Raw genomic sequence first — 16235 nt, 5'->3', positions numbered from 1 at the left:
AGAGAGGTTCTCTATATTAAGTGTCCTTTAATGAGTATTCCAATAAAATGTATACGACTTCACAGTTTACCCCATTCTGAGGGGTTTATTCATATACCTCTTCCTCAGATCCTCCTTTTTTTTTTTAAATAGGCTCTATGCAACATGAGGTTTGAACTCATAATCACGAGATCAAGAATCACATGTTCTACCTACTGAGCCAGCCAGGCAACCCTCCAACATGCCCTTGTTAGCAATATTCTAAACTAATTTCCTCTAAGTACCCTGACCATCAATTCAAATCATTGGCCACTGTGAACCGGTATCACTTCATATTTCTGGTCATCTCTCTTTCTAGACAGAAGAGACAGATTTATGGCTCAAAATTCTACCCACCAGGATTAATTTTCCTCAGTGTCCTTCAAGGTCACTTCTGAGTAGGGCTATAATGTGGAATCAGTTTACCCTGGCTGGTGCCAGAGTATCTTGTGGAACAATCTGTAAAGCGGTTTCTAATTTTTTCTTCTTCGGTAAACTGGCCTTGGATAACTTCCTGTAAGGCCATTCATTTGTGTTGAGGAAGATGCCAGTACAGTAAAGTAAGGTGTTTGAATGTCTGAACCACTTGCTGATGTCACTAATTTGGGCCTTTAGGAGTATTTGGAGCCTGATATTGTATATATCACTTCCACTTGATGATTAGTTGTGCTATCTCACTTACCCACGTTTGTAGCTTGGTAGATCAGACAACACATAGTTCATATAAATAGCTAAAATCACATTGTTACTTTGTATCCCATTCTACTGATCAGTCTCTTTGGCAACCCAGTAGCAGCCAGAAGCTATTTCTCAAACGGATAAGAGTTATTATCTTCAGAAGAGAGCATGGCTTTGCTCTAAATTCTAGGGGATTGGCATTGTGATTCTCCTAGTGGGGCCTCAAGGGGTTTGTATGGCAACCCATATGTCACAGATCCTTCAAACCTCATTAAATCTGTTGGTTCAGAAGGTCTGAGAACTGGGTGAGGGTAGCTCTCTATTGTAATGATTCAATTAACGATTTTAGTTACTGGACTTTGGGTTTTTCTTATATTGAACAGTAAAATGTTCAATTCATTTCCGATCTAGAGATAATGTGATCGTTTAGCCATTGCCAAAGATCTCTACAGATTAAAATATTCTGATTTCTGTGAAACCACATGACATCTACCACTTCAGAATCCCACTATCCCCACTGAAATAAGGGAGCCCATTTCAATGATGCTTTCTCCTAGTGTTATTCCCAGGCTGCAGAGGACAGACCCTAAAAGCATTATAAACATGCTGGTGCTCCCTTTATCAATGCATTTTTCAGGAGATTTTGGTAAAGGGAATATACTCTGGTCCCTCCTTGAGTACTTTGTGGGTCTAGGGTAAGAGGGTCGCATAAAATAAATCCATTCAACACTTTTATTTCCCTGAAGCTTTGGATCCCACCTTTTACATTTTGTCAAGAATATTCTGGCATCTAAATTTTATTGAATGTAGTCCATCACTGAGTGTAGGTTTCAGTTAACCAATCAAAGAACCTGTTAGAGCCCTTCCCAGCTGCTCAAGATAATACACCAAACCCATAATTTCTAAGAAATTCACCCATGTGAATATATTCAAAATGATCCCACAATATGTTCTGTCCTTTTTGGTCTAGCACCCTAAGAATCCATTCTCATACATATTCTCAAGGCTTTTACCAATTAAAAAAAATGATAAAACCTTGACATTTTATTTTGGTGTGAGCATTATAACCTTCCGAGTTATATTTTGTGCCGTTAGCCTGAGGTATTCTGGAATTGGACCTCAATTAAGAGTCTAGAGGTAATGAAGGATGGTAGGTGAGTGTCTTTAGAATTGGCATTCCTTGTAAGACAATTGCTTCAGGTGAGGTCATTATAGGGTTTCAACTAAGGGAAAGTTAGTTGAGGGGCTACTTCTGATGGTAGGGAAATTTAACGAAGATTTAGGGTTCAAAGTTCTAAGATTTGTCTAAATCCACTGTATTTTTCCCATTCTAATGATCAGAGTCATACTCATTCCCAAGTCAGTGTCCTAACTGCTACATAAGAGACCTGGAGAAATTGTGGATTTACAAATTACTTTGTAATTATGCAACTCACAAAATCAGATTTTTGTTTTTAATTAAGCTTCGTCAGTTTTGAGAGATAAAAGATTTCCTGGTTGTTTGACCTTGCCTTGAGTGAGGAATTTAAATGCCTGAGTCTGTCATTTTCTTTTTATAAACCTCCCATTGCAATCAGTAATGCAGTCAGTAAATGATTTTGTAGTCTTCATTCCCATCACAAAGGTCAATTGTAGTATTGTAGCAGTAATTTGGTATTTCAGTGTCTGGTTTCCAATAGACAGTTTATTTCAGACAATTTCTGTTGATAATTTTAAGAAGGCATTTTATCATCGTACACCATGAATGATTGGATTTCCCATTTTTCCTTGGCTATGATGTCATCAAAATATTTAAACTCCATCAGATCCAATATACAATTCAGACTTCCACCTTTTTGGTTTTTGTTTTTTTTAAGAGAGGGAGGTAGGGCACAGAGAATCATAAGCAGGCTCCATGCCTAGCACGGAGCCCAACATGGGGCTCAATTCCATAAGCCTGAGATCATGACCTGAGCTGAAATTAAGAGTCAGATGTTTAACCAACTGAGCCACCCAGGTGCCCCTAGACTTCTACCTCTGAGGGTCAGTTTCCTTGATGACTCCTGATATAAAATGCTGTAGCTAACTAGTGTTCACCAAGGAAATAAAAAACTAATCTAGATATTTCAACCTAGAGGAATTTAACATGGAAAATAAGTGATAAAATTACTGGGAAAGCTGGAAGAAGAGGAAAGGGGGAAAGAGGTTATACTACTCTCTTTATGGAAGCCTCTACCCTCCCTATAGAGATACACTCATTTCATACTTGCGTGACTTATGGTTCAAGAACAGCTGTTACAGGAGACTGTAAACATCAGCTAATGTCACCAGAAGTCTGTTTCTGCCACTACAGTGCTAGTCTTCCCCTGCTACCAGATCCAGAAGAAGACAATTTCTTCTATATTCTTTTCCTAATCTCTTGTGTACGACTCTTATATTGGCAGAATTTAAAATGGAACCCTGCATCAAGGGAGCCTGGGCAGTAATCTTTCCAGAATTTCAGCCCCTATGATGTGAAGAGAACTTCACATCAAGAGAAGGATTGAGACGGTGCTGAGAACTAACACAAAATACCTGACACATCATGACTTTGTGAAGTGGAAAAAGAGTACTTGTGGAAAGAGAGGAAAGATGAGTTTCAGGAATTGGTATGTAGGAATTGAGGATCTGGATATAGACTCTAAAACTATGATGTTACAAATATCTTAGATGCACATAACACCAAGTACTATATGCTGGCTAACTGAACATAATAAGAAAATGAAGAAGAAAGAAAGAAAAAGAAATAAGCAGAATTTTTTAAAAAATCTTAGAAATTTTTCATACCTGTTAGAAGGTCACTGATCTAGACACTAATTTTGCCAGGGATCACATACCCTCTAGCCAGCTTCCTCAGGGCACCCTTGACCTCCTTGTTTCTCAGGCTGTATATAATGGGGTTCAACATGGGGGTCATAACACAGAAGAGCACAGAGACCAGAATATCCATGTCTAGGGAGTAACCTTCTCGGGGTCTATCATAGTTGAAGTTGGCCATTCCATAAAAGACCACAACCACGGTAAGGTGAGATGCACAGGTAGAGAAGGCCTTGCTCCTACCCTGAGCAGAGGGAATCCTAAGAATGGCAGAGATGATGAGTATGTAGGACACTCCAGTAAACAGGCAAGGGCTCAGGCCAATGGTGGCACTGGCCACATGGAGCACAGATTCATTGAGAGAGGTGTCTGAGCAGGAGAGCTTCAGGAGCAACGGAATGTCACAAAGAAAGTGGCTGATTTGGTTGGGCCCACAGAGAGTGAGTGTGGCTGCCAGCACTGTGTGTGTCACAGAATTCACCAGCCCACACAGCCAGGACCCACTCACCAAAAAAACACAGACCTTCACACTCATGAGGACTGGATATTGAAGAGGGTGGCAAATGGCTACATAGCGGTCATAAGCCATAGCAGCCAATAAGACACATTCAGTGCCAGCACATGTCACAAGGAAGAAAATCTGGGAAAGGCAGCCTTCATATGAGATGGTCTTCTTCTCCCGGAAGAAGTTCACCAGCATGACCGGGATGGTGGTGGATGTATAGCAGATGTCCAAGAAACTCAGGTTGCTGAGGAAATAATACATTGGAGTGTGGAGAGCAAGACTGATTCTAGTGGCTGTCATTATGAGCATGTTCCCCAGGAGTGTTGTCAGGTAAATGATCAAGAAAACCAGGAAAAACAAACCCTGTAGTTTGGGGTGGTTGGAAAATCCCAAGAAGATGAATTCAGTGACATCTGTTTGGTTGTTCATTTCAAATGGTGTCCTAGCTGCAAAACAATGAGAAAAATAAAAGCCATAATGAGAATGTACAAAGAGCATCCCAAACTGGCATGTTAACTTGCAAGTTCATATCAAACAATGTTGGATATAGAATGGTCTGGACTGTGGAAGAGGTGTGTAGGAAAGTCTTCAGAGAGATCACAACTTTTGACTCAACAAATCCAGCCAGTTCAGGCCCAGGGACCTCCCACAGATTATTATGTGGCTTCTGGTGCATGAAAATAAGTGGAGATTTGATCAAAATCTATAATAAACTGATAGTTCTTATATTAAGATAAGTTCATCCCTTTCTGGCTCTGCAAAATCTTCCTTCTAACATTGCATGTTTCACTGCATTAAACTCTTTTTTTGTAAAAATTTTATTTTTTAAGTAATAAAATTTAATTGTAAAAAATTAAGAAAATGTAGAAAGAAGTAAAGAATAGAACCACTCACAGAATCAATGCTAACATTTAGTGTATTCCATTCTAGTCTCTTTTTCTACATATGAATCTTGATCTCTACTTATAGACTTAAAATATTGGGAGCACAAATTCCCACAAATGCATTTTGTTCTATCATACAAAATAAATTTAATATCTCCGTTTTGATTGAACATTAGATTGCTTCCATTCCTTTTGCTATTATAAACACTGGAATGAAAGTTTTCATACAGAAATAACTGTGAACATCTCTGGTTTCTTCAGAAAAAAATGTTACTGGTTTGTTTTATATAAATTGATCTGATTTTTCTCAATAAGAACATTTGTATTTTAGGATTTAAAGACATAAGAAATTATAACCAATCATATATACTTAGGTAATTTTCCTCATTAAGGTAAGCTTTACGTAATCCAAAATTTATCCTAAGTCAAATTTTACATATTTTTTGAAAATATAATTAATGCAAATACCAATTTTGTATTAAATTATCCATTTGAATGCAAGACTAGTTCAATATTCAAAAGGCCAATCGATATAATTCACCACATTAACAGACTAAATAAGAAAGTACATTATAATCTCAATAAAGGCAAAAAAATCATTTGACAAAATTCAGTTTCCATTCATGATTGAAACTATCAGTAAAGTAGGGATAGACATAGACTTCCTAAACTGGTAAAGGGCATTGAGCACATATTATGTGCGTGGCACATGATTTGTATTATCTCATTTTATTTTTTCCAACAGCCATAAGATGGGCACTATTAATATCAGAATACAGTGAGGAAACTAAGGAACTGAGCTCAGCTAACTTAACCACTGTCTCCATCTAGTAAGCAGCAGACATACATACATCTATCTGTCCCAAGCGCCCACTCTTTCTTGCCTCCCAGATTGAAAAGGAAATGGAAATTGCAGGGGTACCTGGATGGCTCAGTTGGTTGAATATCCAATTCTTGATTTGGCTCAGGTTATGATCTCAGGGATGTGGGATGGAGCCCTGGGTCAGGTTCCATGCTCAGTGAGGAGTCTGATTGAGATTCTCTCTATATCCACATTCTTGGGAACAACCTCAATTGATTTTGATGTATTATCCTCTATATATCATGCTGGATTCAATTTGTTAATATTTTGTTGAGGATTTTTACATTTATGTTCATTAGGAATGATGTTGGTCTATAGTTTTTAAATTTTCTTTTCCTTTTTTTTTGTTTTGTTTTTGGTCTATAGTTGTCTTCTAATGTCTTTCTGTAGTTTTGTTATCAATTATCAGGGTAATGTTGGTCTTACAAAATGTATTTTGGAAGTTTCTCTCCTTCTTAATTTTTTAGGAGAGACTGTGTAGAATTGGTACTATTTCTTCCTTAAAGTCCTGGTCTAATTTAACACAGAAACCATATGGGCCTAGATTTCATTTCTGAAAGTTTTTAAACTACAAATTTAATTTCTTTAACATACATAGAACTATACAGGTTATCTATTCTTAAGTGAGTTTGGTACATTTTGGATTCTTTCAAGAAAGTAGTGCATTTCATCCTATTGAGTTTATGAGCATAGAGTCATTTATAGTATTCTGTAATTATCCTTTTAATGTGGGGTCAGTATTGATATCTCCTCTTTTATTCTTGATATTGAAATTGGTGCCTTCTTCTTTTTTTTTTTTTACTTGGTCCATCTTGGTTTATCAATTTGATTATTTTTTCAAAGAAACAGTTATTAGTTCCATTGATTTTCTTTATTTTTAATTTCATTGATTTATTCTCTAATCTTTGTTATTTCCTTGTTTTTGTTTGCTTTGAGTTTAACATACTCTTTTTTTTTTTTTCTACTTTCTCAAAGTGGAAGCTTAGGTTAAGATTTTAGATATAAACTTTTCTAATATAAGTATTAAATGGTATAAATTTCCCCCCAAATCCTAATTCAGTTGTATCCCACAAATTTTGATATGCTGTTTTAAATTTTTTGTTCAGTTCAAAATATTTTTTCACTTACTTTTTGTTTTTGTCCTATGAGTTATTTGAAAGTATATTGATTAATATCCAAATACTTAGGGATTTTTCTGAATATCTTTCTGTTAGTGTTATTCCATTATGTTCAAGGAATATATCTTTCATAGCATTTATTATTTTATTATTTTATTTTATTTTATTATTTTTAAAAAAGTTTTTATTATTTGACAGGGAGAGCACACACAAGCAGGGGGAATGACAGGGAGAGGGAGAAACAGGCTCCTCAGTGAGCAGGGAGCCCATTGTGGGGCTGGATCCCATTACCCTGGGATCATGACCTGAGCCAAAGGTAGATGCTTAACCAACTGAGCCACCCAGGTGTCCCCACATTTATTATTTTAAATTTAAATTGTTTATAGTTCAGAATATGATCTATCTTAGTAAATATTCCATGTGCACTTGAGTAGAGTATATATTCTTGTCTTGTGAGGTGGGTATTTTATAAAAGTTAATTAAATTAAGTTAGTTGATTGTTGTTCAGGTCATCTATATCCTTACTAATATTCTGCTTACTTGTTCTCTCAATTAATAAGAAAAGAGAGTTGAAGCATTTATAATGCTTCATTGTGCCTTTATCTAATTGTGCATTTATCTAATTCTCCTTTCATATCTATCAGTTTTTGCTCATCTCATTTAAAGCTCTTTTTCAGAAAGATATAGATTAAGGATTGTTATGTCTTCTTGGAGATTTGATTTCTTTCTCTTTTTTTAAAGATTTTATTTATTTATTTGAGAGAGAGAGAGAGAGCATGTGCACGGGGGTGGGGAGAATCAGAGGGAGAGGTAAACTTTTCTGGTTGTTGCCCTAGGAATTACAAAATACATAGCAAATAATATGATTCTACCTTCATATAATATACCACTTCAGTGTAGTTGTAAGATCTTATATTTCTAATTTCTCCCTTGCTTCCTTTTTGCTATCGTAGTCATATATTTTACTTTTACATATGCTATGAACATGTACTACATTGTTGCAATTTTTGGTTTAAACTATCAATTTTGGGGGCACCTTGGTGGCTCATTCATTAAGCGTCTGCCTTCAGCTCAGGGCGTCATCCCGGGACCCTGGGATCAAGCCCCGCATCGGGCTCCCTGCTCTGCTGGGAGCGCTGGGAGCCTGCTTCTTCCTCTCCCACTCCCCCTGCTTGTGTTCCCTCTCTCGCTGGCTGTCTCTCTCTCTCTGTCAAATAAATAAATAATATCTTTAAAAAAACCCAAAACTATCAATTTTGGCTCCAAAGGCCAGGGAACAGGGACCAGTGAGCAATGCCAGGACACTTAGCCTGCAACACAGAAGAAAACTGTGCCATTTGGGACTCCAGAAAGGATTCTGAGAAGGAGAAACCTCAGTGGACACCTGACCAAAGTCCAGTGAACCCCCACTTCCAGGGGACCCCTGGCTCCCAAACCCTGAAATTGACATTCTCCCCAGCAAACTCTCCCCATTCAGATCCCAGGACGGTCACAGAGTCAGTCGATCAGGCTTTCCACCTCCTAGGGCCTGACACTAACCGTAGGTTTGGTTCTGAGAGGTCCACTCCTAGAGGGCTGGCTCCAAAGACATAGGGATTGGGGAAACCTGAGCCATAGCTGAGGCCTCAGCATGCCACACAGAAAGAAAGTGTGCCATGTGGGACTCCCAAGGCTATTTGGAGCAGGAGAAATCTGCATACCCCACCGAGTCAATCCCAGCCAACTGAAGAGCTTTCATTAACATTTCTATTAGAGTATGTCTGCTGGCAAAGCACCCCCTCAGTTTTTGCTTGCCTGAAAAAAGTGTTTATTCCTTTTAACATTTGAAGGCTAGTTTTGAATTGAAAGGTTTTTAAAAGCACTTTGAAAATGCCACACTACTGTCCTCTTGCTTGCATACTTTCTGATGAGAAGTCATACTCAACTGTCAGAAAGGATGAATGCCTACCATTCACAAAGACATGGAGGGGATTATGCTAAGTGAAATAATTCAAGCAGAGAAAGACAATTATCATATGGTTTCACTCATTTATGGAACATAAGAAATAGCAGGAAGATCAGTAGGAGAAGGAAGGGAGGAATGAAGGAGGGGTAAACAGAAGAGGGAATGAACCATGAGAGACTATGGACTATGAGAAACAAACTGAGGGCTTCAGAGGGGAGGGGGGTGGGGGACTGGGATAGGCCAGTGATGGGTATTAAGGAGGGCACATATTGCATGGTGCACTGGGTGTTATATGCAAACAATGAATCCTGGAACATTATATCAAAAACTAAGGATGTACTGTATGGTGACTAACATAATAAAAAATTATTATATAAAAAAAAGAAGTCTGCTGTAATTCTTATTCATGGGTCTCTGTCAGGTTGGTTTTTTTCCCCTCTAGCTGCCTTCAAGATTTTTTCTGTCTTTACTTACAGCAGTTTGAATATGCCTAGGGTTTTGCTTCGTATTAATTCTGCTTAGTGTTCTCTGAACTTCTCAATCTGTCATAAATTTTGAAAAATTCTCAGCCATTGTTTCTTCAAATATATATATATTTGAAGAAATTCAAGTATATTCAAATATATATATATATATATATATATATATATATATATATATTCTGTTTATTCTGTCTCTTCCTTCCAGGATTCTAATAATATATATGTTAAATAGTTTGATATTATGCCATAGCTCTTGGATGCTCCATTCTTTGTCCTTTTTTTTTTTAATCATTCCTTTTTTTTTTTTTTGTCCTTGTGTTTTGATTTGGGTAATTTCTATAGATCTATCTTCAAGTTCAACGATTTTTTTTCTTCCGCTGTGTCAAGTCTACTGATGAAACTGTTAAACGCATTTTTCATCTTTATTGCCATGTGTTTTATTTCTCGCATTTCCATTTGATCATTTCTTATAGTTTCATTCTCCTTGCTGAAATTAACTGTCTGATCCTGTATTTTGTTCACTTTTTCTATCAGAATGTTTAACCTATTAATCGTTATCTTAAATTCCTTGTCTGACAGTTTTAATATCTCTCTCATATCTGTATCTTGTTCTGGTGTTTGTACTGTCTTTTCAGGATGTATATTTTCTTATTTTTTGTGTGTGCATTATACCTTTTTGTTGAAAGCTGGACACATATAGGATAGTAAATACTGAAGTATAAATGTATTTGCTTGGAAATGAACATACCTTTCCTTATACTTAAACCTTTAGTATAATAACCAGCTATAACTATATAGATTAAATAACTATAATCTAATAACTGGCTGGATTGAGTTTGAGTCCGTTTATCCTATGATCACCCTGAATGCACTACAGGCTTCAAATTACTCTAATGATACTTTGTCTTTAGGGTTTGGACTAGTGTGCCCACATTTCTGTTCTCTCTTAGCTTTGCGTTTTTCATTTTCCCTATTCTCTACAGATAATCTATTTCTTCAAGATCTCCTAGCTATAACCCACTGTTATTTTTACTTGATGGTTGTTAGTAGGCTGGTGGAGAACAAGGAAGAGTATTCTCTGATGTTCTGGCTAATCCTTAATCTTAGATACTGTGAACCTGGATCTTGCTGGTATGGCCTCCATGAGTGATCATGCCCTCCTCCAAGCTGTACAACTGGACGTAGCACATATTCCTGCTCCTTACCCCCAAGGAGTAGAACTTTTTTTGCCCCTGTCCCCTTCCTGAGCTGTGATGGGATTCCACAGTACCCTAACTTGGCAGTTTTTATAGCTCTTGCCCTTGCACACTGTAGCTTTTGTTCTGTAGTAAAAATATAAGAAATGGATCTTGGAGAAGTTTTGACAGTTGCTGCTACTCTTTTTCCCCATTATTTGCCTTCCACCCCAGCTTGGCCTCAAATAGCATCATTAGGGAAGCTTTCTAAGAATGCTTCCTTGTAAGCATCTGGTTGAGTTCATGGAGGGAAAGCAAGAGGGTGCAAACCTTATATCTATGGCCCTCAGGGACATCACACTCTTATACTAGCCTGTACTTAGCCTCTAATAATTTATTAAATATTTAAAACTGAGTTCTTATCAGTTTACAAGGTATTTAGTGGTTTCTGTCTTAGGTTAAAAAAATCATAGGTTCTTGTGGTTGTCTCTCTCTCCAGATTTTGTTTTAGTTGTTTGCCTTGCAACCTCAGTTCCCTAATGGGTTCAAGAAAAGTCATTAATTTGCATTTTCTCCTGCTTTTTGTTGTTGGTATAATGATGGGAGCAACATGCTTTCCAGCTCATTAAACCTCCAAGCTGAAATTCAAAGTCTATATAACCACTTTTGAAAACTATTTGGCAGTTTCTAATAAACATGTGGTTTTTCTGTGACCCAACAATTCTACTCTTAGGCATAGTCTCAAGAAAATGGATGGATAGTTCACAAAAAGACTTGTATGATGGTATTCAAAAAATATTTTTTCATAATAGCTCAAACAAACAGTATGCCCACCAACAGAAAAGTAGAAACAGATTGTGGTATATCATGCAGTGGCGTGCTACACAGTTATTTACAAAAATATACAAATTACTGATATTCATAATAACATTGATGAATCTAAAAAACATTGTGTTGAATGAAAGAAGCCAGACACAAAGAATACATATGTTTCCTTTAAATGAAGTTCAAAATGGGAAAAAACAAACTATGGTATCAATGGGAACAGTGGTTACTTCTGTGGCCTGGGAATGGTATTATCCGAATGAAAGAATTATCTGGTGTTAATGAAAATGTTCTATATACTTGATTTAGTTATATATAATATTTAGTTACATATATAAAAATTTATTTATCAACCTGTACACTTAAGATTTGTGCATTTTACTAAATGTGAACTATAATACAATTTTTAAAATAAGATAAGGAAAGAGATAAAAGAAGGAGACATTTTTCAATACAATTTTCATCTCAGGATTGGTCAGAACCAGACCTAAATATTTTTTAGGTCACTAAGACTTAAGACTTTTTTCATTTTTGCATCCCTCTACTTCTTCTCTACCAAAATAATAGTTCAGTACACATCCCCTTTTACAAATCATATCAAATAATTATCTTTGAAATGTTTTCTTTGGAAGAATGATTGTGATTGGCACACACACATACATATATTTTATTGGGGGGAAGAACCATGTCTGAAGATACTGTCGCATGGATAATGGGATAACTGGTTGGCATCCCAGGCCACTCTGGTGGCAGAAATCTCAAGCAAAATAGACAAACATTTGGTCTGCCAGCCAAAGGAAAACAAGCTCAGAGTATTTGGGTTGTCCTAGTGGCTACAGAAGAAAGGACCCAGTGACCTCTGGGACAGTAGCAAACTTTGAGAGCTGCACTGCTACTGGTGGTAGGAAAGCTGTTGGATTCTGAGTTCTTCTAGAAGCCTTCTCACCTATAGCTGTATCTCCTGTCTCTAATGATTTCTGCTATGTTGCAAGGAGTGGATGGGGGCAAACCTAGTTGGGAGCTGCCAAGATCTAAAAGATTAATTCTATGTAGTCTCATAATTTTTTAAAAGTAAAGTCTGGTGTGGGGCCTGAACTCATAACCCTGAGATCAAGAGTTGCATCCTCTACTGACTGAGCCAGACAGACACTGTGTAGCTTGGTGATTTTTACTTCAAGCATAACCTCATTAGCTACTCCAGAGGAGGTGGCAGGACATCAGCTGTGTCTGGGGCACAGTGTAGGCTATGTGAAGATGTGTCAAGTCTGTCTTTCTGGACAGGGTCCTTGGGGACAAAAATAACTTAGTGCACCTACAATAGAGGCTTTAGAAAATATCCTCTTCCTGCCGTGGAGCACGGAGAATTCTGATGCCTGCCTGGAAGCCAGGCTTTTGTGTGAAAATGGGCAGGAATGATTGTAAGGTATCAATAATGGCCCATAGACCACTTTTTAGGTTAGGACAGACTGGAAACGGGACACTTGGAAGGTAACAGCCTGCAGTTTAGAGAAGCATCAGCTTTGAGGAACTGATAAAAATGGGTAGATCCAGAAAATGCATATATACTTATGCACAGAATCTTTATACAATTGCAAATTATGAAACCCATCCCCACAGTCCCTAAGAGGTCATGGGTCTTAGATTAAAACACCTTTGTTTAGTTGAGGTAAGTAGTCTGAGAACTAATACCAGAGCAAAATGACATATTATGTAACTAAAGATACAGAGTTTTAGAGCTTGGAGAAAATGCCTGAAGCAACAGTACATAGAGAAGGAGCTGTGTCTGAAGCACTTTGTGGTTGATGGGTGGTGAGGACACTGAATCAGTTTGGGCAGGCAGGGATCATTAAATAAAACAGGGGAAAATGAGGTATAGCAGATATGGGGAGAGGAGACAGTGGGTTAGATTTGAGTGATGTTGAATGACTGGTACCTGTGGGATATCCATGTAGAAATACCCAACAGGTGGTTGAAAAAGAATTTGTCCTCAAGAAACGGGCTAGAGCTGCAGATATGGGTTTGGAAGTCATTGCCTTGAAGGTGGTTGTTGAAGCCAGGAATGTACATGAAATCAACCAAAGAGAATAGATTGAGAAAAGAAGGATAAAGCAGGACTCTTGTCATACTTGATGTTTACAAGAAATGTGGTGGAAGATTCTAAAATATCCAAGAAAGATTCAAAAATACTCACCACTCTGTCTAGGTTAGTTGTAAGCATTCCTTCCCACTAAGTCTCTCTCTCTCTCTCTCTCTCTCTCTCTCTTTAATCCTTCCTTCCTTCCTTCCTTCCTTCCTTCCTTCCTTCCTTCCTTCCTTCGAGAGCGTGAGCAGGGTAGAGACAGAGGGAGAGGAAGAGAGAGAATCTTAAACAGATTCTATGCTCAGCACAGAGCCTGTTGCTGATGTGGACTCAATCTCATGACCCCAAGATGATGATCTGAGCTGAAACCAAGAGTTGGAGGCTTAACTGACTGAGCCACCCAGGCGCCTCTCCACCTGAGTCTTATTAGCATTGATTTACAGTAATTCAATATTGCAATTGAATTGGGATTCTATGAGTACTCTTAGAAAGTTCTTATTCTGTTATTATGTGTATTATTCTCTGTTTTTGCTATCAACTACATCGATGAACTTGAAGACATTAAAAAATTAGTGATGTATATTTTTGGTTTTTTGGGTTTTGTTTTTGTTTTTATAATTTTTATTTTGTTATATTAGTCTCCATACAGTACATCCCCAGTTTTTGATGCAATGTTCCATGATTCATTATTTGGGTATAACACCCAGTGCACCATGGAATATGTGCCCTCCTTAATACCCATCACCGGCCTATCCCAATCCCCCACCCCCCTCCCCTCTAAAGCCTTCGGTTTGTTTCCCAGAGTGATATATATTAAAAAGGTAGATATGACAACCTTTTTTAGAGATTGATGTCTACATGAAAAGATGCTCAACATCACTAATTGTCAGGGAAGTACAAATCAAAACTACAATGAGATACCACCTCACTCCTTTCAGAATGATTAAAATTAACAACACAGGAAACAACAGATGTTGGCGAGGATGCAGAGAAAGGGGAATCCTCTTACACTGTTGGTGGGAGTGCAAACTGGTGCAGCCATTCTGGAAAACAGTGTGGAGGTTCCTCAAAAAGTTAAAAATAGAACTACTCTATGACCCAGTAATCGCACTCCTAGGTATTTACCCAAAGGATACAAAAATACTAATTCAAAGTGTAGTGCATAAATGGTGTTTATTAATGATGGATTTTGATGATGATGATGATGATGATGATGATACTGATTTCTTGCAAGTCAGGAGAATAGCATGGGGTATGAAGTAGTGTCCAATCCATTTTTTAAAAATCCTTGATGTTCATTCTGTCATTGTAGAACAACTAGGTTGAATTATCACCATTATCATCCTCATCAATATCATCACTGTCATCATCAGCATCATCATCAAAATCCATCATTAATAAGCACCATTTATGCACTACACGTTGATACAATAGACACTTACCCCCTCAGAGTTTATATGCTGTTACATATGAATAGGCAGCTTCCATCTCAAACCCACCGCTGTATACTAATGACTTCATTTTCCATGAGCATGTGGGAAAGACTTCACAGGAAAAATCATTTAAGGGTAAGATTTCTTACCCTGGTTCTATAACAAAATTGTCTTGCTTTAAGAAAAGTCTTGCTTAATGAGGTTTTTAAAAGGTAGACTTTTTTAAAAGATTTAAATTGAGTTTAGTATAACCTATCCAATCAAAACATGAAACAAAACACAAGTTACTTTGAAAAGGTGCAACACTTTTACATACTTGAACCAGGATTTTCCAAACTGGGTAATGAGTAGAGACACACATTAGAAAATAATTATCTTGTTACTTATTAAATCCCTTCTGTGTGGTAACCTTTCACATATATTATATCTAAGTTTTTTTTATGAGTATTAACTCATTTAGTTCTCACAACAATGAGTAAGACAACCTAATATGCCCATTTTGTAGCTCAAGTAAATGGGCATCAAAAGTTTAATTCATATAATCATAATAATTATTTTTTTAAAATTTTATTTCAATTCAATTAACATACAGAGTATTATTAGTTTCAGAGTTAGAATTTAGTGATTCATCAGTTGCATGTACTGCAATGTACTGTTGGATCCTATTGTCTTGGTGAGAATTTTGACATCCATGTTCATCAGGGATATTGGTCTGTAATTCTCCTTTTTGGTGGGCTTTTTGTCTGGTGTAGGGATCAAGGTAATGCCAGCCTCACAGAATGAGTTTGGAAATTTTCCTTCCTTTTCTATTTTTTGAAACAGCTTCAGAAGAATAGATATTAGTTCTTCTTTAAATGTTTGGTAGAATTCCCCTGGGAAGCCATCTGGCCCTGGACTCTTGTTTGTTGGGAGATTTTTGATTACTGCTTCCATTTCCTTACTGGTTATGGGTCTGTTCAGGTTTTCTATTTCTTCCTGATTCAGTTTTGGTAGTTTATATGTTTCTGGGAATGCATCCATTTCTTCCAGATTGCCTAATTTGTTGGCATATACTTGTTCATAATATGTTCTTAAAATTGTTTGTGTTTCCTTGGTGTTGGTCGTCATTTTTCCTCTTTCATTCATGATTTTATTAATTTGGGTCCTTTCTCTTTTCTTTTTGATAAGTCCGGCTAGGCGGTTTATCGATTTTATTAATTCTTCCAAAGAACCAGCTTCTGATTTCATTGATCTGTTCATCTGTTCTTTTGGTTTCTATTTCATTGATTTCTGCTCTGATCTTAATTATTTCTCTTCTCTTGCTGGTTTTGGGCTTTATTTGCTGTTCTTTCTCCAGCTCCTTTAGGTGTGAGGTTCAGTTGTGTATTTGAGACCTTTCTTGTTTCTTGAGAGAGG

General features: G+C 37.1%; 1 protein-coding gene across 1 annotated transcript; it reads right to left on the bottom strand.

Moving 5' to 3' along the window:
• Positions 1–3520: 3520 nt before the first annotated feature.
• LOC123802706 (olfactory receptor 5V1-like) lies at positions 3521–4471 on the bottom strand. Its single transcript, XM_045813574.2, has one exon. The coding sequence runs from the start codon at positions 4463–4465 to the stop codon at positions 3521–3523; it is 945 nt and encodes a 314-aa protein (XP_045669530.2). The 5' UTR covers positions 4466–4471.
• Positions 4472–16235: the final 11764 nt, after the last annotated feature.

Source organism: Ursus americanus, chromosome 12 (genome assembly GCF_024610735.1).
Source record: "Ursus americanus isolate L20-20 chromosome 12, mUrsAme1.1.p, whole genome shotgun sequence".
NCBI classification, from domain to species: Eukaryota; Metazoa; Chordata; class Mammalia; order Carnivora; family Ursidae; genus Ursus; species Ursus americanus.
The sequence above is the reverse complement of the archived record's forward strand: the minus strand, read 5'-3'. Positions and strand labels throughout refer to the sequence as shown.

Bases quoted from the DNA above. Each gene is read 5' to 3' on its own strand.
- LOC123802706 (XM_045813574.2), bottom strand. From the start codon at position 4,465: ATGAACAACCAAACAGATGTCACTGAATTCATCTTCTTGGGATTTTCC.